Source organism: Ursus maritimus, unplaced genomic scaffold (assembly GCF_017311325.1).
Source record: "Ursus maritimus isolate PB19 unplaced genomic scaffold, ASM1731132v1 scaffold_7, whole genome shotgun sequence".
In the NCBI taxonomy this organism is placed as follows: domain Eukaryota; kingdom Metazoa; phylum Chordata; class Mammalia; order Carnivora; family Ursidae; genus Ursus; species Ursus maritimus.
Genome location: NW_024426885.1, coordinates 3,043,442 through 3,067,019, shown reverse-complemented (window position 1 = coordinate 3,067,019; position 23,578 = coordinate 3,043,442). Strand labels below are relative to the sequence as shown.

Sequence of the window (23,578 nt, the reverse complement as noted above, 5' to 3'; positions counted from 1 at the left end):
TTTTAAATCAGTGAAAAGGTGGGCTGATAATTCAGTATATGGTTTGGATATAATTTGTTCCCATATTTTAAAAAAAGTAAATTTCTCCTCATAGCAAACATAAAATTAAACTCTGGAGAGATTAAAGACCTATGAAAACTATTAAAGTATCAGGATAAGATGTATGAGAATTTTGTTTTTAAATCTTAGGACAGAGAAAATCAGCCTAAGCAGAGACATGGCAGCCGTGAAGGGAAAGGAAGACTTACAGTTTTCCAGAGGAAGGGGCCGAGCATGGGGAGAGAAGCCCAGCAAAGCTGTGGACTTGGAGAAGATATTTGCAACATATAAACAAAACAAAACAAAAAAGGTAATAGCCATAAAATACAAAGAGCTGCTGCAAATTAATAATAGTGCAATAGAAAAATAGATGACAGTTCCATAAATATGTGAAAATATACTAAACCTTACTAGAAATTAGAGAAATGCAAATTCAAACAGTAAGATCACATTGTCACCAATCAGGTCAGCAAAAAAAAATTTAAGTTTTTTATTTTAATTCCAGTATAGTTACCACAGAGCATTATATTAGTTTCAGGTGTACAATATAGTGATTCAGCAGCTCTGTACGTGAGTCAGTGCTCGTCAGGATGAGTGTGGTCTCAACTCCCTTCACCTGTTCCCCCCCCCCCGCCAGCAACCATCCTTAGTCGGACTGTAGACCAACAATAGTTGGGTCTCTATACTCAAGAGTCTATTTCTTGGTTTCTCTCTCTCTCTCTCTCTTTTTCCCTTGCCCATTTGTTTTGTTTCTTACATTTCACATAGGAGTGAAATCATATGGCATTTGTCTTGCTCTGACTTACTCCACTTAGCATAATACTCTCTAGCTCCATCCATGTTGTTGCAAATGGCGAGATTTCATTCTTTTCTATGGCTGAGTAATATTCCATTATGCACACCCCCCTCATCTTCTATATCCATTTATCTATGGACACTTTGGCTGTTGTAGATAACCCTACTGTCAACAGAGGGGCACATGTAGCCCTTTGAATTCGTGTTTTTATAGTTTTTGGGTGAATACCCAGTAGTGTGACTGCTGCATCACATGGTAATTCTATTTTTAGCTTTTTGAGGAACCTCCTTACTGTTGTCCAGAGTGTCTACACCAGTTTGCACGCCCACGAACAGGGCAGGAGGGTTCCTTTTTCTCCACTTCCTTGTCAACACTTGTTATTTCTTGTGTTTTTGATTTTGGCCATTTTGACACGTATGAGGTGGTGTCTCACTGTAGTTGTGATTTGCGTTTCCCAGAGGTTGAGTGATGTTGAGCATCTTTTCATGTGTCTGTGGGCCATCTGGATGTCTTCTTTGGAGAAATGTCTGTTCATGTCTTCTGCCCATTTTTTAATTGGATTATTTGGTTTTGGGATGTTGACTTGTAGAAGTTCTTTATATACTTTGGTTACTAAACCTTTATCAGATGTGTCATTTGCAAATACCTTCTCCCATTCTATAGGCTGCCTTTTAGTTTTGTTGATGGTTTCTTTTGATGTGCAGAAGCTTTTTACTTTGATGAAGTCCTTGTAGTTTATATTTGCTTTTATTTCCCTTGCCTAAGGAGACATATTTAGAAAAATATTGCTATCGCTGTTGTCAGAGAAATCACTGCCTGAACTTTCTTCTAGGACTTCCATGGCTTTGGGTCTCACATTTAGATCTTTAATCCATTTTGAGTATATTTTTGTGTATATGTAAGAAAGTGGTCCGGTTTCATTCTTTTGCACATTGTTGTCCAGTTTTCCCAACACCATTTGTTGAAGAGACTGTCTTTTTCCCACTGGTATTCTTCCTGCTTTGTCAAAGATTAATCGATCATAAAATTATAGGTTTATTTCTGGGTTTTCTATTATGTTCCATTGATTTGTGTGTCTGGTTTTTTGTGCCAGTACCATACGGTTTTGATGACTATAGCTTTATAATATAACTTTAAGTCTGGGATTGTGATATCTCCAGTTGTGTTTTTCTTTTTCAAGGTTGCTTTGGCTATTCAGGGTCTTTCGTGGTTCCATACAAATTTTAGAATTGTTCTAGTTCTGTGAAAAATGCTGGCAATAATTTGGTAAGGATTGCATTAAATCTGTAAATTGCTTTGGGTGGTATAGACATTTTAACAGTATTTGTTCTCCCAACCCATGAGCATGAAATGTCTTTCCACTTATTTGTATCCTCTTCAATTTCTTTCACCAGTGTTTTATAGTTTTCAGAATACAGGTCATTCAGTTCTTTAGTTACCTTAATTCCTAGGTATTTTATTATTTTTGGTGCAGTTGTAAATGGGATTGTTTTCTTAATTTCTCTTCTGCTTCATTATCAGTGTCTAGAACTGTAGTGGATTTCTACACATTGATTTCGTATCCCGCAACTTTACTGAATTCATTTATCGGTTCTGGTAGTTTTTTGGTGGAATCTTTAGGGTTTTCTATATGTAGTACCATGTCCTCTGCAAATGGTGAGAGCTTTACTTCTTCCTTACCAAGTTGGATGACTTTTATTTCTTTTCATTGTCTGATTGCTGTGGCTAGGACTTCCAGTACCATGTTAAATAAAGTGGTGAGAGTGGACGTTCCTGTCTTGTTCTTGAATCTCAGGGGAAAAGCTCTCCGTTTTTCCCCGTTGAGTATGATGTTCCCCCTGAGTTTTTCATATACAGCCTTTTTTATGTTAAGGTACGTTCCCCCTAAGCCTACTTTGTTGAGGGTTTTTTTTTTTTTAAATCATGAATGGGTGTTGTACTTTGTCAGATGCTTTTGCTGCATTTGTTGAAATGATCATATGGGTTTTTATCCTTTCTTCTATTGATGTGATGTATCGCATTGATTTGCAAATATTGAACCACGCTTGCACCCCAGGAATAAATCCCACTCGATTGTGGTGGATGATTTTTTTTAAATGTATTGTTGGATTCAGTTTGCTAGTATTTCGTTGAGGATTTTTGCATCTGTGTTCATCAGAGATGTTGGCCTGTAGTTCTCTTTTTTCACGGTGTCTTCATCTGGTTTTAGTATCAGGGTAATGCTGGCCTCAGAGAATGAATTTGGAAATTTCCTTCTTCTTCTGTTTTTTTTGTTTTGTTTTGTTTTGTTTTTTGGAATAGCTCGAGAATGTTTGGTATAATTCACCTGTGAAGCCATCTGGGATTTTGTTTGTTGCAAGTTTTTTGATTATGGACTCAATTTCATTGCTGGTAATCGGTTTATTCAAATTTTCTATCTCTTCCTGATTCAGTTTTGATAGGACATGTGTTTCTAGGAATTTATCCATTTCTTCTAGGTTGTCCAATGTTTTGACATATAATTTTTCATAGTAGATTCTTAAAATTGTTTGTATTTCTATGGTGTTGGTTGTTATTTCTCCTCTTTCATTTGTGATGTTGAGTCCTCTCTCTCTCCCTCTTTCTCTTTTCTGAGTCAGGCTAGAGGTGGATCAATTTTGTTCATCTCTTCAGAGAACTAGCTCCTGGTTTCATTGATCTGTTCTTTTGTTTGTTCAGTGTCTATATCATTTATTTCTGCTCTCGATTAGCAAAAATTGTGACTGATAACAGCCTCTCTAGAATGTAAGTCTTTCAAGAGCAGTAAATGTTTGTCTTTTGATTCACAGCTTTATCCCCACACCTAGAACAGTGCCTGACCTCGAATAACCACTCAATAAATGTTTAAGTTTTTTAAAAATTGTGCTGAAATACGCATAGCATCTGTCATTTTAACTGTTCACAGAGCACAGCTCAGCAGCGTGGGGCACGTTGCCCCGCTGTGCACTTTCCCGTGCCATCATCTCCAGGACCTCTTCATCGTGCTCAGCCAGAACTCTGGAGCACGGAACACTGACCTCCCGACCCTTCCTCCTCCTCCTGGCCCTGACACCCACCACCCTACTCTCTGTGTCCGTGAATTTGACTGCTGTGGGAGCCTCAGGTAAGCGCAATCGTGCAGCATTTGTCCTTTTATGACAACTATTTTTAAATGAAGGAATGAATAATTTATTATGAGCAAAGATAGGCAGTGAAAGATTTTTAATTTTTTCCAGTTATATTGAGATATAATTGACATATAACATTGTAGCAGTTTGAGGTGTATGTGATGATTGGATGCATGTACGGATTGTGAAGTGATCGCCACAATAAGTTCAGTTAATGTCCATCACCTCACAGTTATAAAAAAAAAAAAGCTTTTTCCTTGTAATGAGAACTTGTAAGATCTTTCTTGACAACTGTAAAGTGTATGAATAGTAGTATTGTTGGCTGTAGTCATCTTGGACGTTACATCTCCAGGGCTCATTTATCTTATAACTTACAAATTGAAACATTGTGACCACCTTCAACCCAAATCCTCTAACCCCATCCCCCACCTCTGGCAACCTCAAATCCGATCTGTTTCTAGGAGTTTAGGTTTCTTTTAGATTCCACATAGATGTGAGATTGTATAGTATTTGCCTTTCTCTGTCTCATTTGTTTCACTTAGCATGACTCCCTCAAGGTTCATCCACATTGTCACAAATCCTTCATTTCTATGGCTGAAAGTACCCCACTGTGTGTACGTATGTATTTATTACATACATCACATTTCCTGTATTCATCATCGTTGGACACTCAGGTTGTTTCCGAGATGCGGCTATCGCGAGTACACTACCGTGAACGTGGGGTGCAGATGTCCCTCTGGGACAGCGATGCCGTTTCCTTTGCGTGTATACCCAGAAGTGGAAAAGGTAGATCGTGTGGCAGTTCTACTTTGATTTCTTTGAAGAATCTCCATGCTGCTTTCCTTAGTAGCTGCACCAGTTGGCATTCCCACCCACTGTGCAACGAGGGTTCCCTTTCTCCTCAGCCTGGCGAGCATTTGTTATCTCTTGTCTTCCATGACAGCTGTCCTAGAAGGCATGAGGTGACATCTCGTGTTGGCTTTGGTGTGCGGCTCCCTGATAATTAGTGACGTTGGGCACCTTTTCATGTACCTGTTGGCAATTTGAATATCTTGGGGGAAATGTCTCAGGATTTTTGCCTTTTATAATTGGATTTTCTTTTTTGCTGTTTAGTTTTATATATTGCTTATATATTTTTATATTAAGCCTTATCAGATGGGTGGTTTGCAAACTTTTCCTCCCATTCTGTAGGTTGCCTTTTCACTTTGTTGAAGTTGCCTTGTCGCTTTGTTGATGGTTTCTTTTGCTGTGCAGAAGCTTTTTAGCTTGATGTGGACCCCTCCCCTTGTTTATTTTTTTTTTAAGGATTTTATTTATTTGAGAGAGAGTGCATGCACAAGTGGGGGGGAAGAGGCAGAGGGAGAAGCAGGCTCCCCCTTGAGCAGGGAGTCCCATGTGGGGCTTGATCCCAGGACCCCGGGATCATGACCTGAGCTGAAGGCAGATGCTTAACTGACTGAGCCACCCAGGTGCCCCTATTTTTTATTTTGTTCTTTGTGTTTTAGGTGTCCTTTCCAAAACACTGCCAAACCCATGCCAAAGAGTTCTTTCCCCTCTGTTTTCTTCTGAGAGTTTTATGGTTTCAGATCTTACAGTAAGTCTTTAATCAAACACTTTGAGTTAATTTTTATGAGTAGTGTAAGATAGAGGCCTAATTTAATTCTTTTACATGTGAATTTCTAATTTTCCCCGCATCATTTATTGAAAAGAGTATATTTTTCCCGTTGAGTATTCTTGGCTTCCTTGTTAAATATTAGTTGACAGTACATGCGTGGGTTATTTCTGGGCTCTCTGTTCTGTCACCCTGGTCTGTGTGTCTGTTTTAATGCCAGGACTGTATTGTTTTCATTACTATAGTTTTATAATACAGTTTGAAATCGGCATGGGTGATGCCTCTGACTTTGTTCTTTCTCTGGGTTCCTTTGGCTCCTCAGGATCTTTTGTGGTTCCATTGTTGGTGTGATTTAGTAACTGCTCGTACACACTGCTGTTGGGTCTACAGCTAGTGCTGGGGTTGCTGGGTCATAGTGTGCAACTTTAGTGGGTACTGCCAAGGAATGGACGAAAATGGTTGCACCGGTTGGGACTCCCACCAGCTGTGTGTGAGAGTCTTCCCATCTCCGTATCTGCCAAAACAGGTTATTGGCTGATTTATCATAGTTAGCCATTCTAGTGGGGGTGTAGTGGTACCTCTTTGTGGTTTATCTTTCATAAACCTGGTAGTTAATGAACTTTAGCATCTTTTTTGTATTTATTGGTTATTAGGATATCTGGATTTCTGTGAATTGCCTGTTCAAGTATTTTGTCCTTTTTTATATTAAGCTGTTTTTTCTTATTGATTTGCAGGGCTTCCTTATATTCTGATGAGTTGTCAGATGTATGTCCTGCAAATATCTCCTCCCATTCTGTGGCTTGCTTGTTCATTCTGCTGAAGGTATTGTTTTGAGGAACAGAATTCCTTAATTTTAGTGTAGTCTAATTTATCAATTTTTTATTTCATGGTTGAAGAGTTTTGTGTCCTATTTAATATATTTTCGCCTGGTGCATTAGGAAACATATTCTCCTGTGTTTCCTTCTGGAAACTTTATCTTTCACATTCAGCCACATGTCTTTCTGGACTTGAGTTTTATGTTTGGTGTGAGGTAGGGGTTAAACTTTATTTTGTACAAGAGATTTAGCCACTTGCTGGCCCAGCCTCACCTGGTCGTGGGTCTGTTTCTGGACTCTGCATTCCGTGTGATTGGGCTTGTGAGCTATCTTTGCGTCAGTAGCACTCTGTTGTAATTATAGTTGTCAAGTAAGTATCAAGTAAGTCTTGATACTCAGTGGTGTAAATTTCCCAGTTTTGTCTTTCATCCAAATTATTGACTATACTTGGCCATCTGCGTGCCCATGTAACTTTTAGATTCAGCTTGTTAATTTCCACAACACTAAACCTGCTGATATTTTTATGGTGTTTAATCTACAGATCAATTCTGGGAAGGCTTAACTTTATTAAGTTCTTAAACCCACAAACAGAGTATATGCCTCCAATTATTTAGACCTTTAAATTTTTTCTCAATTCTTTTTTGTGGTCTTCAGTGTCGCGGTATTAAACAATTTCTACTAATGTAGTCCTAGATATTCGATATTCTGCTACCATTGTAAATGGTATCTTTCTTTTACAAAATGGGATCTTTAAAATTTTTATCATATACTTTTTGTTGCTATACCATTATTTTTAATAGCAAAGTATATGAAATTCTTCAATAGGGGACAGATGAAATCAATGCACTTTTTCTCTACAGCTACTAGAATACATGGGGTGGATTCCCATGTGCCAGCAGGAGGAGATTATTGGGGGAACATGATATAAAAGTCATGCTCTGTGTTACGGTTGTTTAACTAAATGGAAATGTGTATTTATTTGTAAAGTCCTTAGAACAAGGTCTAGAAAGATTGACAGCTCTGGTAACAGTGTATCACCAGGGAAGAGGAGGAGTTTAGGCAGAGCTGGGATGAAGGAGGATTATCTTTGTCCTTCCTACCCATATTTATTGCCTTTATTTTTATAACAAGCTTGGATTACAAGAGAGCAAGTAAAAATGGATTATTATCTGTTTAATGCCTCTCTTGCTTCTGGCCCAGGACCTCGCGCACAGTGAGACCTCCACAAATATTCCAAATGGAGCTGACATTCTGGAACTCACTTGGCCTCCAGGGAGGCCATGGGTCTAATGCAGGAGTTCTTTCCTTGTTCTGTTGCTTTGGAGATTATATATTATAGACTAACACAAAAAAATATGCACTGTGGAGCAAAACCGTGCAAGATAACAAAAACTGAGTCCTCCAGGGCCAGCGTGGAGTGATATTAGGCCACATATCCTGAGCGTAGAAGCAGGTACCCCAATCCAGGGGTTGGGTTGCAAGCAGTGGGGCTGCTGAGGCTAAAGCAAGTGCCCAAGCAGACGAGCCCCCTCCTCAAGGGGCTTCTGGTCTAGTGGATGGTAGGACAGACGCTGCTTAAGGAAAGCCTCAGCTTTATTACATGGTGCAAGTGATGAGGAAAGAAACTGAATAAAAAGGGAGGGGGAAGGCGTGTGGAGAGTGGTTGTGTAAGGGTGTTAATTTTAGAGGGAGCAAGCAGAGACACCTCCCTGGAAGGGGGGCACAAGACCTGAGTTGGGGGAGCACAGCAAATGCTTTTGCAGAAGAGAGCTCCAGGGAGAGGGAACAGCAAGTGTGAAGCCTCGGGCAGGAGTTTACGTTCGTGGACCATGAGTAGTCTGTGTCCTGGAGCCAAGGCAGGGGGAGGGACTGTGGGGCTGACTGTGTCCATCCTGTGGCTGTTGGGAGAAACCTGGAGGGGGTGCAGTGAAGGTGGTCTGCCCTAATTTAGAGGAGCCTCTGGCTGCTGTGCTGAGGAAGACAGCTGGAGCAGGAGGAAAAGCCAAGGGACGCACGGGGCCACTGGCACCTTGTGCCGGGGAAGCACAGATGTGGCTCAGACCAGTGGGGCAGGAGTGCGATGGGATCAGTTGAGATTTCAGATATCCAACTTAATAAGATAACAAGTTTTTGAAGAAATTTAAGAAACAGCACAATGACATTTAAAAAGTACAAGTATATTCGGCAAATAATGAAACCACTTTAAAAAGCCATTCTCGAAGTCTTCTTTTTCCCTTCAAGAAAAATTTAACTCTGGAAATGAGCTGAGATGAGGAACCCCGTGTGTGTGTGTGTGTCTGTTCCACAGGGAACCGAGGGCAGCCTCAGAGCGGCCCAGACAGAATTCAGGCTGGGGCTGGGGCGGGCTGGCCCACCTGGGGCCACGCGAGGCCACAGCTGCAGGGGGAGCCTGTACCCGCATCACCTCGTTCCAGGTAGAACCCAGGCTGTGAGCAGGACTTTGGGGCCTGGAGATGCTGAATAGGGGCCGATGTGACTCCCATACCTTCTGCAGCTTGTGGACGTGGACCCCTGGGAGCAGATGGAGGAAGACCCTTGCCTTGCTTAGGACAGCGCGCAGAACCCTGACGATTCTCAGGGACTGACCTGAGACTCCAGTTCCAGGAACTTTCTTGGGCAAATACAGTTTCCTCCGAAAACCAAACGCCTTAGGAGTAATTCTCCGTGAAATGTTGATTTTTTATTTTTGCTTTCATAAAACCACAGGACTTTTTTATAACAGCTTTATCGAGAAATAATTCACATACTTGAAATTGTACCTGTTTAATGTGTACGACTCGGTGGTTGTGACCACAGTCAATGTCGGAACATTGTTACCATCTCAGAAAGATCCTCCCCTCATGTCTCTTTGGCTGTCACCCCCACATTCCCCGCGTCCCGCTGCGAGCAGTCGCTGGTCTCGTTCCTGTCGCTGCTGATTGGCAATCTCGGGATATTGCACATAAATGGAAACTTGGCTTTTGGGGATCAGCTTCCTTCACTTCGCATAATGTTTTCAAAGTCCGTCCACGTGTGGCTCATCCATGTTCCCCTTTAGTATTCCATCGTATGGATCCCCCAAAATTTTAGAATCCATTCGTAATGGACATTTGGGTTGTTTCTACCTTCTGAGAATTCCAGTGCTGTTACAAACATTCGTGGGCAAGTTTCTGAGTGAACACAGATTTCCGTCTCTTTGGTGTATAGCCAGGAATAGAAATACTGGGTCCCGTGGTAGCGGTTTAACCACATGAGAAACTGCTGGTCTGTTGAAAGTGACTCCAGGGTTTCCTGCGTCCACCCGCAGGGTCTGAGGCCAGGTGTCTCCACACCTCACGGCGCTGGTTGTGGTCGGACTGTCTGATCGCAGCTGTGCTCGTGGGCAGGAAGGTCTCCTCCTGTGGTTTTGATTTGCATCCCCCTGATGACCGACGACGGGGAGCATCGTTTCCTATGCTTGGTGGCCACGTGTGTGTCTTCTCTAAAGAAATGTCTATTTCTTTTTTCTTTTTTTTTTTTTTAAGATTTTATTTATTTATTTGACAGAGATAGAGACAGCCAGCGAGAGAGGGAACACAAGCAGGGGGAGTGGGAGAGGAAGAAGCAGGCTCATAGCAGAGGAGCCCGATGTGGGGCTCGATCCCAGAACGCCGGGATCACGCCCTGAGCCGAAGGCAGGCGCTTAACCGCTGTGCCACCCAGGCGCCCCAAGAAATGTCTATTTCTGATCATTTGCCCATTCCTAAATGCAGTCATTTGTCTTCTTTCGGGTGGTGTTCGCGAGCATTCTTTATATATTTGTGGTGCAAGCCCCTGGTCAGATACATGATTTTCAAATAATGTCTTTGAAACATAGATATTTTCCATTCTGATGAAGGCCAGTTTATCTTTTTTACTTTTATGATTTGTGCTTTTGGAGTCAAAGCGAAAACGTGCACCACGTCTCTTGCATTACACACAGTTGCCCATTCGCGTGACATCTGTTGTCAGGTCTGAAGTCCTGAAGGCAGCCCTGTGTGTTCTCAGTTTTACAGTCTTAGCGCTTACATTTAGGTCTTGGGTCCATTTTAAGTTAATTTTTGTGTATGGTACGAGTGAGAGTCCAATTCTGTTCTCTGGCCTGTGGACGCTCCGGTGGTTCTTTTCCCCTTGAATGGCCCTGGCACTCTTGTCAAAAACCATAAATACACAGGATTCCTTCTGGACTCTCAGTTCTGTTCCACAGATCTGGACATGTATCCTACACCAGGACGACACTGTCTTGATTTCTTCTTCTTTGCAGTAAGTTTTGAAATCAAAGTGGAGTCCTCTGACTTTGTTCTTCTTTTATGAGACTGTTTGGTTATTCGGTGTCCTGTGTGCTAGTGTGTGAGTTTCAGGATGCGCCTGTCAGTTTCTACAAAAAGCCAGCTGCGATTCGGATAGGATTGCGTCAAATCTGCAGATCCGTTGGGGAACATTGTCATCTTAACGATAAACTGTCTTCCAATCATGAACGTGTGATGTTTTCCCATTTGTTTAGGTCTTCTTTAATTCCTTGCAATAATAAAACCACAGGTCTTCTTGAAAGCCTCTGGAGCGCTTGAGGGATCTTTCCAGGGTGCTGCCGGGCCAGCTCCCTGCAAGAGCTGATACAAAGTGCAGTCTCCACCCGTCCAAGCAGTTAGATGGAGGGGAGCGGGGTTTGGGTTTTGTCCTACCCCGTGAGGGCCCTCCTGCGAGCCACGGCCCTCACCAGCCTGCCCAGGCAGATGGGGGCTCAGCACCCCGTCTCACTGCTACTTCAGTTCAGAGGCCCTGGGTATTCTCCTGACTCTGACCCTCCGTCCCTGAACACTCTTCTCTCCTCTTCACGGCCAGGGAGCCCTCCATTTAGGGTGCCCGGCCATCCTGATTTGCACTCGCATGTGTGAGGGGGTGTCACTCTATTTAGCATATGTCCATCCACTTCACTCAGCCCCCCTTACGAGAAGACCTCCCTTTTGCCAGTGCACTACTGTGTCAGCTGTGTTATACGTCAGGGGACCATGTGTACAGACCTGCTTCTGGACTCTGCTTCATGAAGTTGTTGCTGGTCTTGCTCTAACAGCAAGCTGTATTACTTACTATGGCCCCATAAGGAACTTTGGGTAGTGTTAGGGACTGAATATGTGTGCCCCCCAAATCCATATGTTGAAGCCCTACCACACAACATGATGGGAGGTGATAAGGTTTAAATGAGATCCCGGGGGTGGGGCCCCCAGGATGGGAGTTGAGCCCTCCTAAGAGATGACAGTCCTTCTCTGCATGTGAGCACACAGTGAGAAGGCCACTGTCCACAAGCCAGGAGGAGGGCCCTCACCAAGAACCAGATCCTCCAGCACCTGGAGCTGGTACTCCCCGCCTCCAGGACCGGGAGAAATAAAGGTCTGCTGTTTGAGCCCCCTGGTGTGTGGGATTTTGTCACAGTGGCCCAAACAGAGTAAGACGGTGGTCCGAGACCTCAGGCTTCCCACTTGGGCTTAGTCATTCACAATTCAATGTAGATTTTGGAATCAACTTATCAGCTTCTGGAAAGGAGCTCCTGAGCTGCCCTGAGATTGAGAGGGAGTCCAGGGGTCATTTTAGGGAGAATTGGCATCTTTTCCACATGTAATTTTCCAACCCACGAATGTGTTCTATGCCTCCATTTCTTAAGATTTTAAACATTTCTCAACACTTGTACAGTTTCCTGGGCAGATATTTCATATAATGTTGGTAGCTCTTTTCCTGGGTATTTGGTATTATTTATGGCATTATAAGTGGTGTACTTTTTTTAAATTCCTTTTATTACCGAAATATGGTTGTATGTGGACCTTGTATTCATCAGTCTTGCTAAATTCCACTTACTGGATTTAATACTTTTTAAGTTCTTTTGGGTTTTCTTAGGATACTATTTTATTTTTTTATAATTTTTTTTTCTTTCAAGATTTTATTTGACTTGTAGTTAGCTAAAGCATAGTGTAGTTTTCCCCCTCGTTTGGTCAGTAATGGGTCGCTAGCCACAGAAGTCCCTGCAAGGAAGTTCAGGTAAATGTGAAGTCAGCAGCAGGCCTTGAGGGACTCTGCACTCCCCGGCAGCCCCTCCCTTGGGCTCTGCCTCCCTGGGACCCCGTGCCCTGCGCTCCCCAATCCAGCCCTGTCTGAGCTCCAACTGACCGCCCACATCAGTCTCCGTGGTACTTCTCCGTGGCACTTCCCCGTGGCCCTGCAGCACCAACTCCCCCACCTCCCAAACACACCAACTAGTGATCCTGCTGTAATTCCACTATTTCTTCCAAATATATATTATTCAGTAATATTACATTTACTATATATTTATTTTTCTTGCCTTCTCTTCTGTAAAGAGAAACTTCACAATTTTGAACTATGTTATATACCCAATGTTACGTGCCTGCCTCACCTTAATTTTATATCATTAGTATTTACCATTTTGTTAAATATACTTTAAAAGCATGATCTTAATGGCTTAGTAGAATATATAGTATTCTATTATATGGCTACACCATAATTCAATTAGCAATTCCTATGTTCAGGTATTTGGGTTCTTTCCAGTTTTTTAAATACATACTACTGCAGCGAACAGTCTTGTACTTGAATCTTGCCTGATCTCTGATTATTTCCTGAAGATTGACTCCTCGAAGTGGAGTGAGTGGGTCAGAGGATATGAACATTGTTACGTCTCTTGATATAATGTCACACTGATTTCCAGAAGGCTGTACCAATTACTCTTCTATCGACAACTCTACGAATGCCCATTCCTCCATCAACAGGATTGAGTATTAGCTTTTAAGTAAAATCTTTTCTAATTTAATAGATGAAAAAAAATTTCATCTCATTATTTTGATGTGCATTTTTAAGTAAGGTTGAATATATTTTCCTAAGCTTATCAATCACTTGTATCGTCCCCTTGTGAATTGACTGTGAATTTGTCTGTTTTTCTTCAGGGTATCTGGTCTTATTGATTTGCAAAAGCTCATTGTATATTGAGATATAAACCCTTTGTTGTCATTGTTGCAAGTTTCTTCCTCTCTCTACTGGTGGCCCCAGGCCCAGACCAGCCTAGGTTCCGCTGGCCCTCCTAGTGGTGCAGGGCTTGGTCTCTTGTAGCTGGAAACTCAAGTTTCGCTCAGCTAGAGAGCCCGGCGTCAGGGGGTGATGTGTCCGTAGCCGCCAGCGTGGTGCTGGGGGCGGTCAGACGGGGCAGCGGCAGGGTGCCTGTGCTCCCGTGACACTGCAGTTCTTTTCCGGCACGTCTGACTTTGTTGTGTCTCATTCTGATCCTGCTAGCCAAACCACTGGTGATCTTTTCCTCGCTTTCTCCCTCATTCTGCCCCTCTGCCGGCCGTGACAGGAGCCTTGGAGGAGCCCTGACTGGGGCTGGGGAGTTGGCCAATGGCACGGGCCTTACAGCCCCCATCCCTCTGGCACTGCCTCAGTGCCCCTTCCTGTTCCCCCGTCCCTGCACCATGTGAGGGGCTCCTACACTCAGCTTACACCGCAGACGCGGTGTGGACTCCAGGGGCGCCCCGTGTGCACAGGCGTCCTGTCCTCCCCGCCCCACACAGACCGTGTGGTGACCCGGGGATGCTGGTGGGGAAGCACGAGGGAAACACCTCCTTTGAGGACCCCTCGTTTGTTGCAAAGGCCCTGGGGAGAGGAACCTCTGCCTTCAGTTTTGGAATCGTGGTGCTGTGACACTGATTGTGTCCAGAAGCAAGACCCCTCTGCGCTCCAGCTGACGACGGCTACACAAGCCAGTTTCCATCTTACGGCCTGGCTAAGTCAGGCTCGGGGCAGCTTGTGTCCTCCCTGAGCTTGGTTGGAACCTTCCCAGGGAGGTGTGGTGGTTCTCCTTCCATCCAGACGGTCAGTCTCAAGTCAGGGGCAAGGGCAGGATTGGGAGATTGGAAACTTCATTTAGCCCTTAGCCCAGGTCCTTCCAGCCCTGTGACTTCGGGATGGCAGTTTGGTCACCTAAGAGGGGGAACGGGCTCCAGCACAGAGCTCCGAGGGACTGCTAACGTGACCTGCAAACCCCCAGCTACGGCAAGTGCGGGAGGTGTGGGGCTTGTTTGCTCTTCAAGAATGCGTGCACTGCTCAACTCACTTCAGAGATTATGATTTAAAAGGTGGTCTCCAAGGATTCTTGAATCAGGAACGATGTTCACTGTCCTCGTGAAGTCTACCCTGCTCTTGCCCTGAGCCGAGCCTTGTGGCCTTGGTCGGGAGGCCCAGCATAGGACGAGAAGTTGAGGAAGGCATGGCTGCTTCTAGTCTTAGAGAAGCTCAGAGTGCATCCAGGGGATGACAGGGAACCCCTGAAAGGCCAGCAGCTGGTGGCCTTGGGAAGCTCCCAGGTTTGGTGGGCGCACAGGGAAGGCCCCTCAGCTGGCCTGGGAGAAAGGGCAGCCTGTGCCTGGGAGCGAGTGTTTGGGCTCAGACCGGATGGCTGAGTAGGAGTTGACCATGTGTCCTCTTGGCCCCAGATGACAAGCTGTGGTGTAGGAGGCCTGGCTGTTGCCTGTGGCTCCCGCGGGTGTGGCCCAGAGCCGATTCAGGATGTGGGCAGATATGAACCAAAACTTACTACAGTTCTAAGAGAATGTGTCTCTGTTGGCCATCGTGAGTGTGAACCTAGCCATCCCTGCGAGTTCTACCAAGGACGAGGGATGTCCCCAGGTCATGCCGCGGCTGGATTCCAAGCTGAACGGCACTCGTTTGTGGGTGGGTTCACTTTGCCAGACCAGGAGGGGGCGGGGAGAGTCAGAACCGTGTGTGAGTTTGCCGGGCGTCAGGGGCTGCTCCCGTCTGTCCCCAGGCCAGGGGCTGGGAGCCGTGCGCACACTGGCTCCCCAGCGCCAGACTGGCAACTTGTTCTCTGTGAAACTGGGAAATGACAAATGACCAAAAAATCAATTTGTAATCTGATTGGAGGGTTTTGATTTCCTCTGATGAGTTTAAATTTCATTAAAAGCAACCTTATTCCAACATAAAAGGAATCCTTGAAGGGTAAAACAGGGGATTGTCTCACTGAGTATAAAGCCTCCCGACTCTTTTGTGTGATTTATTCATCGCATTAATTGTGAGGGCCAACCTGCGGTGTCCGTTGGCAGCTGGGCCCTTATCAGGGCCTGGGATCGGCCGGGCGCGCTCAGAGTACAAGGACGCACATTCAGAACGCGCTCTTCGGCATATTGACACTTGAGTTATCAACAACTCTTATTATCTGCCGGGAGGGCGCGCGCAGCTCGTGGGGACAGCAGCAGCGACAGATCGCTGCCACAGCCGGCCCTCTGCGTTCTCTTAATTGTATGTATTCTCTGGAAAAAATGATCATCGTGGCCTCTTGTCTTGATGAGAAATTGACATTTTCGGAGGACTCTTCGGGCACTCCAAGCGAGGAGATAAGGCTGAGTTGTTTTAAAGGAGAGCAGCCTTTCTTCCCTTTCGCCCCCACCCCCCCCGCCGCCCCTCTTTACTGCTCTCGGTGACTCACTTGATGAGTATGGATTTCATGAGGTCTTTTTCAGCATTTGAACTATAAAAGGTTCAGAATGACACCACCCCTTATAGACAAAAGATAACCTTGCCCTTTGAATATATTGATTCTTTATTAACTAGGCTGTTTAATGCAATGAAATGAGGCATTAGATGGAAGCCCATTTCAAGTGCTTTGAATAATCTTTAAAAGCTTGAAAGACCTTAAAAGGCAGCCTGACAATAATTGGCATACATTTGGAGAGAATGCAGTTCTTGCTTCTGATTCGAAACACAAACATGAAACAATTTCTCCCCAGGTTGTAGGGCCCTGGTGAGCCAGCTCTGGGGAGGCAGCCCTTCCCACCACCACCCCACCCCCGGCTGCCCGGGCTGGCACTTCTGGTAGAGTGGGGAAGGAGAGGACTTTGGTTCCCAGCACCTGGGGAAGGACCCCAGGGGGCGGGAGGGTGGGCGGCCCGCAGCCTTGCACCCCAAGAGCCTCTTTTTCTTTGCTGTCTCTTTAAGGCTGAGACAAAAATGTAGCCAAAGGAACCTGATTGTCGTTGACAGGAGAAAAAGGTATTCACAAGTTTCTTTATGTTTTGAATAATTGTTTCCTGTTTTGCTCAGCAGAACAAGTAATTAAGATGACATTTGTGAGTACTAATTTGGATCACACTTGCCTGTATGTGTTACAGAGCTGCAAGCCAAAACATGCAAAACCAGCCCTTCATTGAGGAGGAAGTGAAAAATCCAGAATGAGCTGGAAGGGGAGTGCGGAGAATTCGCAGGATTCCTTGCGTAAATTAGAACCCCAGCGCTGAGGGCAGCTCTCATTAGCAATGGTGCCTTCGGCCCTGCACCACCGCGCTTGGCCCACCACGGCCGAGACTTATCAAGGGGGCAGCGCAGAGGGTCTGTCTTGCCACTGCCACGCACCTGGAATTGGTGGTGGCATCCCCCGTCGGGCCTCGGCTGGCACCGTCTGGATCCTGGTGTCCACCCGCCTGTCGGGAGCCTGAAGCTGGTTCTCGCCCCAGAGAATGGCGCCCCCCGCCCCCCCAGCCCTTGCTCCTGACCCGCCACGCCCACCAGTTTGGACGCAGAGGCAGGAGCCCTGGGCGTAAAGCGGGGTGGGGGGATCTCATGGTTGGGTCAGCGCCACATTGCTGCTGTGGCCTCTGTGTCTGACACACAGTCACGTACAGACTTTTCAGCACAATATACGTACAGATGGCCCCTCTGGGCACCAGAGCCATCTCAGGAACCGTAAGACTTTCCCTGTGCAGGTTAGAAGAGTGGTTTGAGGACGGAGGACTCACTCTGTAGAAAGTTCTCCCGTGAATCACGTTTATCTTGGCCAAGACAGCGCTGGGGCCCAGGGTGTGCAAAGGAACACCCCCACCCCCACCCCACCCAGGGTAAGTTCTGCATGCGTTTTGCCACTCATTGCAATCAAAACAGATAAAATTACCCAAAGTGAAATTCACAGACAAGAAATACTTTAATTAAATATTGTGTAAAATGAACATTTTTATACAGTTAAATATCTGAAAAAATGTACAGATAAAACAATCTTATTGTAGGGTCTTTAACAGTAAAATCTACCATTTAGTGAAGCGCTCAAGTTTGAGACAATGAAGCGATGAGGGGCACTATTAATCTAAAACACAAACCAAGTGCAGGGATGAGGAAACTTGCAAACGTTCTTAACGTGTACACGTGAGCTTGTTTCAGATCAAACCTTTACTTATACAAAATAAAACGGAGGCGATTTAGTTCCAAAGTGACTTCTCAGGCTTTCCCACGTAGCTAAGCCTTAGCCGTCAAAGGGCCAGACTGTGACCCGCTGACCACTGGGGACATTCCGCTTCTTTTATTTAGTCCCTTGAATGAACACGTTCCTAAGTTGTGCATGGTTTTTTTTTTTTTTTTGTCAAAGTTTTTTAAAGTCCCTCCTTTTTGTTTTAAATCTGATTTCTGCTGCAATTTGCAAAACATTTGCTGTGCTGTGTCTGGGAAGCATTTAACACAAAGGGGAAAGACTGACCCTCCTGGTCTCACTGCGGGTTTGGCACGAACAGGCACAGTGTCTGAAGGAGGTCATTCTGGTTTAAAAAGTACAGACAGTGCTGTTGGGTCTGACCACAAAAAAAGTAATGTTTAAAAAAAAAAAAAGTTAAAAACCAGTGGTGATTTTGGTTCCCCCTCACACCTCTCTGAATCCTAGGTGGGCCCGGGAGGACACAAGGCAGCAGAGTCAGACACAGAAAGGAGCGACACGTGGAACACCAGGTTTGTGCTTTTGTGTGTGTGTGTGTGTGACACCGTAAGTCTCCAAATGAAATATCAGTTAACAATTGTGTCGTAAGCCTGTGATAAAGTAGCACAAAGGTTCTTTAAAGAAGTCCACTTTTAAGGCATCAGAGAAGTTAATGTGGCAAACATTTTAATTAAAACATCAGAAGTAAATTTTATTTTAAACTTTAGGCCTCTGAATTGTTCCAGTAAACACAGTTCAGCTATGTGGCAAAGTCATGGGTGGCAGCTAAAATGACTTTTTACATTCTACAGAAAAATAAAATAAGGACACAGCCCCAAATGGTGTCCCCTCTTCGCGGCCGTCGCACATGCAGAGTCTACTAGGATTTGTCACAGCCGAGTGGCACCGTTTTTTGACTATACAACAAACTTTTTTTTCAAAAGTATTTGTTCAGATAACTTAAAAATAATATAAAAATAAACAATGAATTTGACTTTTCCTCAAAATAAAAAAAAGGAAAAAAGAAGGATTGGAAAGTCTAAACAAAAGCAAATCTTGGAAGTACAAATGAAATGCAAGGACACCGGTTCACTTTAACAAAACAGGTCAGAGACAGCTCTTGGCTTAATGCTCTTCCCAACACCAGGCCACGACCAAAAACCGATACAGACAAGAAAAAGAAAATGGCGGGAAAAGCAATGTACAAAATTTCAAAGATAAATACAATATTTATAATCGATATGTTACAAAAGAAAGTCCCTTAGCAACTGTAAGTGTTCATGGAAAAGTGTTGAATGGAGACCATTTTATTCCTTATGAGACGCATAAGGAAGAAAACGTGTTTTTTTCTAAATATTTAAGTGGATCTGAAAAAAATTCAAGACAAGTGTATAAATATTTAGCTACAACTTTGGCAAAATCACAAAAGTCTACAATTTTATAACCACATACAAAACACAGTAGGGAAGAAGGAGCTAGAAGTCAAAAGGACAATTTCTGGTACAAGAAACATGGACCTCACAGTAGCCTAAGAATGCATTAGTATACAGTGCTAGCAAAAGTGGAAAAAATGTCGCAGATCACACTTGCTTAACAGGAAGCTCTAGCAGTGGGAGAATATTTTAACCAACAGACAGTAGCGTTTTTTTTTCTGTCAGTGTGCTTGTTGAAGGCAAGAGAATTCAATATCAAAGTTACAATTTCTAACTACAATAAGTTACAAAGTTTCATTTCATTAAGATGAAGTTAAGCAATGATAAACCCTCCCTCCCTCCCTGCCACCCCGAATGCTCCTAGTCACGGAGTCCTCCTTTCTTCCAGTTCGATGGCTCACACCTCCTTGGCCCCTTTTTTCACCACAAAAAAATATTTCACATTATAGAGATACACAACCATTGTGAATCTAAGTATGAGCACAGAAAAATGTCTGGAGGCATTTTTCGTCAGTGTTTCATGGTAATCGAAATGGTGCATTCACAGAGTTTCTCCCAACACATAGCAAATACTAGACAGAGCCAAGACGGAGTCAGAGACTTTATACAAAATAGGCGTCGCTTTGTTTTCCTTAGTCTTCAGACTGAGAAATGTGAAAATATGAGAAAAGTTCAGTCAATAAAATGGAATTGGTCATGAAGAAGTAGGCTGTTCGCATGTTGATTCTTAATAGTTTAAATAAAATCTTTAAACAAAGTCTCTTGCAGCGTCTCCGCGCGGCCCATGCGTTTGCGGACTGGCTCCAGCAGCCGCGCTTACGTACGAAACGTGTCCCCTGAAGTCCATCCCGGGCGCTGCGCGAGGGAGCGCGAGGCCCTCACATCGGCGGCACTACCAGCCCAGACATAGCTGAAAGAGAGAGAGCAGCGGGTTACCGGGCCGTCCCTCTCGCCGGCCGGGCGGCCTCCGCCTGGGGCTGGACTCAACGGTGACGTGGGGCGTGCGCCGCGCCCGCTAACCAGCCGTGGGCTCGGTCAAGGCGCGGGGGGCATCTAGTTCACGGGCCCGGGGCATGTGTGGGGACAAACCCCCCACGACCTCTCCTGCTGCAGCCCTCCTCAGGGACTTCTCTGGAAGGGCAAGGCTTCGGGCCTGAGCGTGCGCGGGAAGGCGGCCGCTTCCCACAGCTCTCAGTGGCTTGTTCACAGCAGACGGAGGCCCAGACTCCCCGAGGCCACCTCTGTCGACAGATGTGAACCAACCTGGTCACGTCTGTGACGCCAGCCAGGGCTGGCCCGCAGGCCCGGTGGGACCCGGGCGCTCGCTCCCTCCTTGCAACCTGGATGCGCCTCAGTTTCCCCTCTGCTCCCAGCCCTTGCCTCTGACCTCCTGCTGATGGTTCGGTATCGTAATGGTGAGTCGCGGGCCCTCTGAGAGCGAAGCCGCTCACAGCCCACCTGCCCTCTCAGGGCCAAGGCCCCAAAGAGACCCAAGTCACAGCCCCACCTCAGGGAGCTCTTTCTGCTCCTCTCGGAGCAAGAAACTTGGTGCTAAAATGCCAAGCACAGCGGATGCCTCCCAGTGAACTCCTGGCACGAGTATAATTTAAGATCTTTTAACTTTAGTGTTGTTTAATTTTTGTCAGAATGATCATTCTCATTAATTTATGTATAACACAGTAATACGTTTGTTCACGTAGTGATGTGAGCTTCAGTTTCCCAGTTCATTAGGTTCAACAGTATCAACTCCTCTCCGACTCACCGTTACAACATATGGTTTTGGCAGACCTGTGCGTATACACACGGCTTAGGTGGTGCCGTCCTCCCGTGCGCCTCCGCACCGTGTGGACGGCGGGTGGGCCGCGGCCCTGGCCACCTGCCTCGCAAGCAGCTGTGGGTGGGGGCCGCCGCAGGCCGGTCGGCGGCGCACGGGGCCCGGGCGTCCCTCTCACACACTAAGATGCTGGGAGACAATGATTTCAAATCGCGGGTACCTTTCCAGTTCCTTTTTTGAGCATTAGTTCATCAAAGTGAAATATGCCACCGACTTCACAAAAGGGCCAGTTTGTCTTCTCCACGGTAACGTCCTCAGCACCCAGCAGAGAGCCTGGCACATAGTAGGCGCTCAGTAAATACTGGTTGAATGGATTCATTTTTTTAAAGGAGTAACTGGATTTGATTTTCACCGGGAGGAGCATATACCAAAGGTGGTGTCTGAAAGAGGCCAGATGACGGCCACTTAATTCAGTGCCTGTGGCCCCCGTGAGTCACAAAGAGCCACGCGGAAGATCACGAGGCCTAGGGGCACTCACGTGGCCCACCCGCCGCACACCTCACAGGCCACGGTGCGGCCTACGCTGCCCAGAGGGACCCAGCCCTGGGCAGGCACCGGGTGCCTGCTCCACGTGGCCCCATCTGCGGGCAGCTGTGTCCACGGGGTGCCTCCCCCTGCCCTCAGGGCCAGCCCTGCTCCCTCCTGTGTGGAAGAGATGACCTAGAAAAACCGACTCCCACCCAGTGTTTACGCATGCATGGCCCTGGTCTGGGTGCACCCCTTTCCAAGGACAGCACAGCCTGGTGGCCCAGGGTCTGCTATACCAGGTTGAGAAGGCAGGCTCCGTCTCAGGGCGCGGGGAGCACGCCGGCTCTGGGCTGGGCTCCGCAGGTGGCACGATGACCCGCCATCCCCGTCCTGAGGCTATTTTGCTGCCTGCGAGCAAGGAGGCTGCAGACCCAGGCACTACAGGTGGGGTGCACCCTGCTCTCAGTGGGTGAGCTGCGGCCGTGAAGGCCTGTTTGCTGAGTGGCCGGAACAGGCCCCCCCCCCCGTCCCCCCGCTGCATTCACACGGTTCCCCGGTGGCTACCCTTCCTGAGGGGAGGGGCTGCTTTGCCAAAAGGACACGTGGGTGAGGTTGGAAGCAGGAGGCAATGGTTTTCACCAACGAGAGTCTGTTACCGGTGGGGGTAAGCAAATGGGGGTCCTTTACGTGGATACCGGGGGTCGGGGGGTCTCGCATCGCGGCCCACCGAAGGGGAGCATGCAGCGGCCACGGTGGGGCGAGGACCCGGAGGAAGGGCAGGAGCTCCCACCCCGCGGCCCAGCCTGGCCTGCCCTCAGGGGGCCCCTCGGGGGAGAGGTCCGCCAGCGTCAGGGAGCACCGGGGCTGGTGCGCTGCCCTCACCTTGGAGTCCGTTCCCGTTGGCGCTGGTGCAGGAGGGAGGAGGAGAAGCTTGGGGCCGGACCACGGGCGCGAAGGCGCTCTTTTGTTTCACTGCAGAGATGACATTGGCAGGTGAGAATGAGAAAATGCTGTGGGTGCCGCTACAGTTTGAAGGGAGGGTGACCGAAGAGGCTGCCATGGTGGGGCTGGACGGCACTACTGCAACAAAGCAAACACGGTCAGCACGCGGCGCCGGCACGGCAACAGACACAGAGAGCTCGTAGGGCCTCGCCCGCGGCGTCGGGGCCGACAAGACAAGCACGACACGTTTCTGGCTTGGCCGCTCTCTGCATCACAGGCAAACTCTCGTGTTGAGCTTTCGTTTCCAATCGGGCAGCCCCATTTTGTGCGGGTTTCCGACGTGGCCTCGCGGGGCCCATCGCAGGTCAATTTACCGTCGCCACACGGACACCCAGCCTCCAGAGCCACCCTCCCTTGGGTCCAGCAGCTCACATCACAGAACAGCCAAGCAATGCACACACGGGACTTTGTTTGAACATGAATCTGTGTGATGACGTGTGACAAAAACAGACACTTACTGCCGTAGGGAGAGTTAGCGGAGGAGCCATTAAGAAATCCAGGCGAGCCAGGGACCCCTAGATTGGCCATGGCGCCACTTCCATATCCATTCATGCTAGTGCTGACTGTGTTGTAATTGGACTGCTGGGGAGTACTGCTGGGGACGTAGCCTCGCGGGGACACGCTGCTTGTATTGCGACTGTAGCCGACTGTTAAAACCCCCCCCCCGGCCAAAAATAACGTTATTATCAGGGAGACACACTTGGGGGGGGTTTCCCCGCAAATCCCTATCATATATTCAACATTTTTAATTGACCTCAAGCTCCACGCCAGCCCTAGCGCCTCCAGCTCAGATAACCTCCTCACGCCAACCCTGCCGGAGCGCCGCCTCGCCTCGCCCCATCCTGCCTGCGCGCCGACAGCCGGCCCAGCGCGCTTCGATCTGACCGTCAGGTGCTCTCGGGTTTCTCTTTAGAAGCAATTACCGACAGCTTGGGTTCGGGGGCTGTCCCCCCACGCTAGGTGAACTTTCGGCCTGCGCAGACCTTCAAATGCCATGGCTGACAGGGAGAGCTTGTTTGTGGCCGTGACTCCCCAGGAAGGGCTGTTTTGGGGTCTTCATTTGTACGGTTACGATTTCTGTGAGCGTGGGGGAGGGGTGAGGAGCGGTCGCATCAGTCCCGCCGTGGGAGTGAGGATGAACCGGAGCCAAGCGGCAGCAGGTTGAGGCGTTTTCTGAGACCGCTGCCCGCC

The 23,578-nt window shown here is 46.9% G+C and overlaps 1 protein-coding gene across 11 annotated transcripts in view; it reads right to left on the bottom strand.

The window, feature by feature from the left end:
• Positions 1–17,368: 17,368 nt before the first annotated feature.
• Positions 17,369–23,578, bottom strand: part of EBF3 (EBF transcription factor 3) — a 121,128-nt gene continuing 114,918 nt past the window's right edge. For 2 of the 11 annotated variants that reach the window (XM_040624505.1, XM_040624507.1), the window contains exons 14-17: positions 22,846–23,034; positions 22,268–22,465; positions 21,078–21,190; positions 17,369–19,993 (exon numbers count right to left, since the gene is read on the bottom strand). In XM_040624505.1, the coding sequence (XP_040480439.1) occupies positions 19,976–19,993; positions 21,078–21,190; positions 22,268–22,465; positions 22,846–23,034 (518 nt within the window). In that variant the 3' untranslated portion in view covers positions 17,369–19,975. Of the gene's footprint in view, positions 19,994–21,077; positions 21,298–22,267; positions 22,466–22,845; positions 23,035–23,578 lie in introns of those variants that run through there. The other 9 variants (XM_040624510.1, XM_040624512.1, XM_040624508.1 and 6 more) reach the window with 6 other exon arrangements.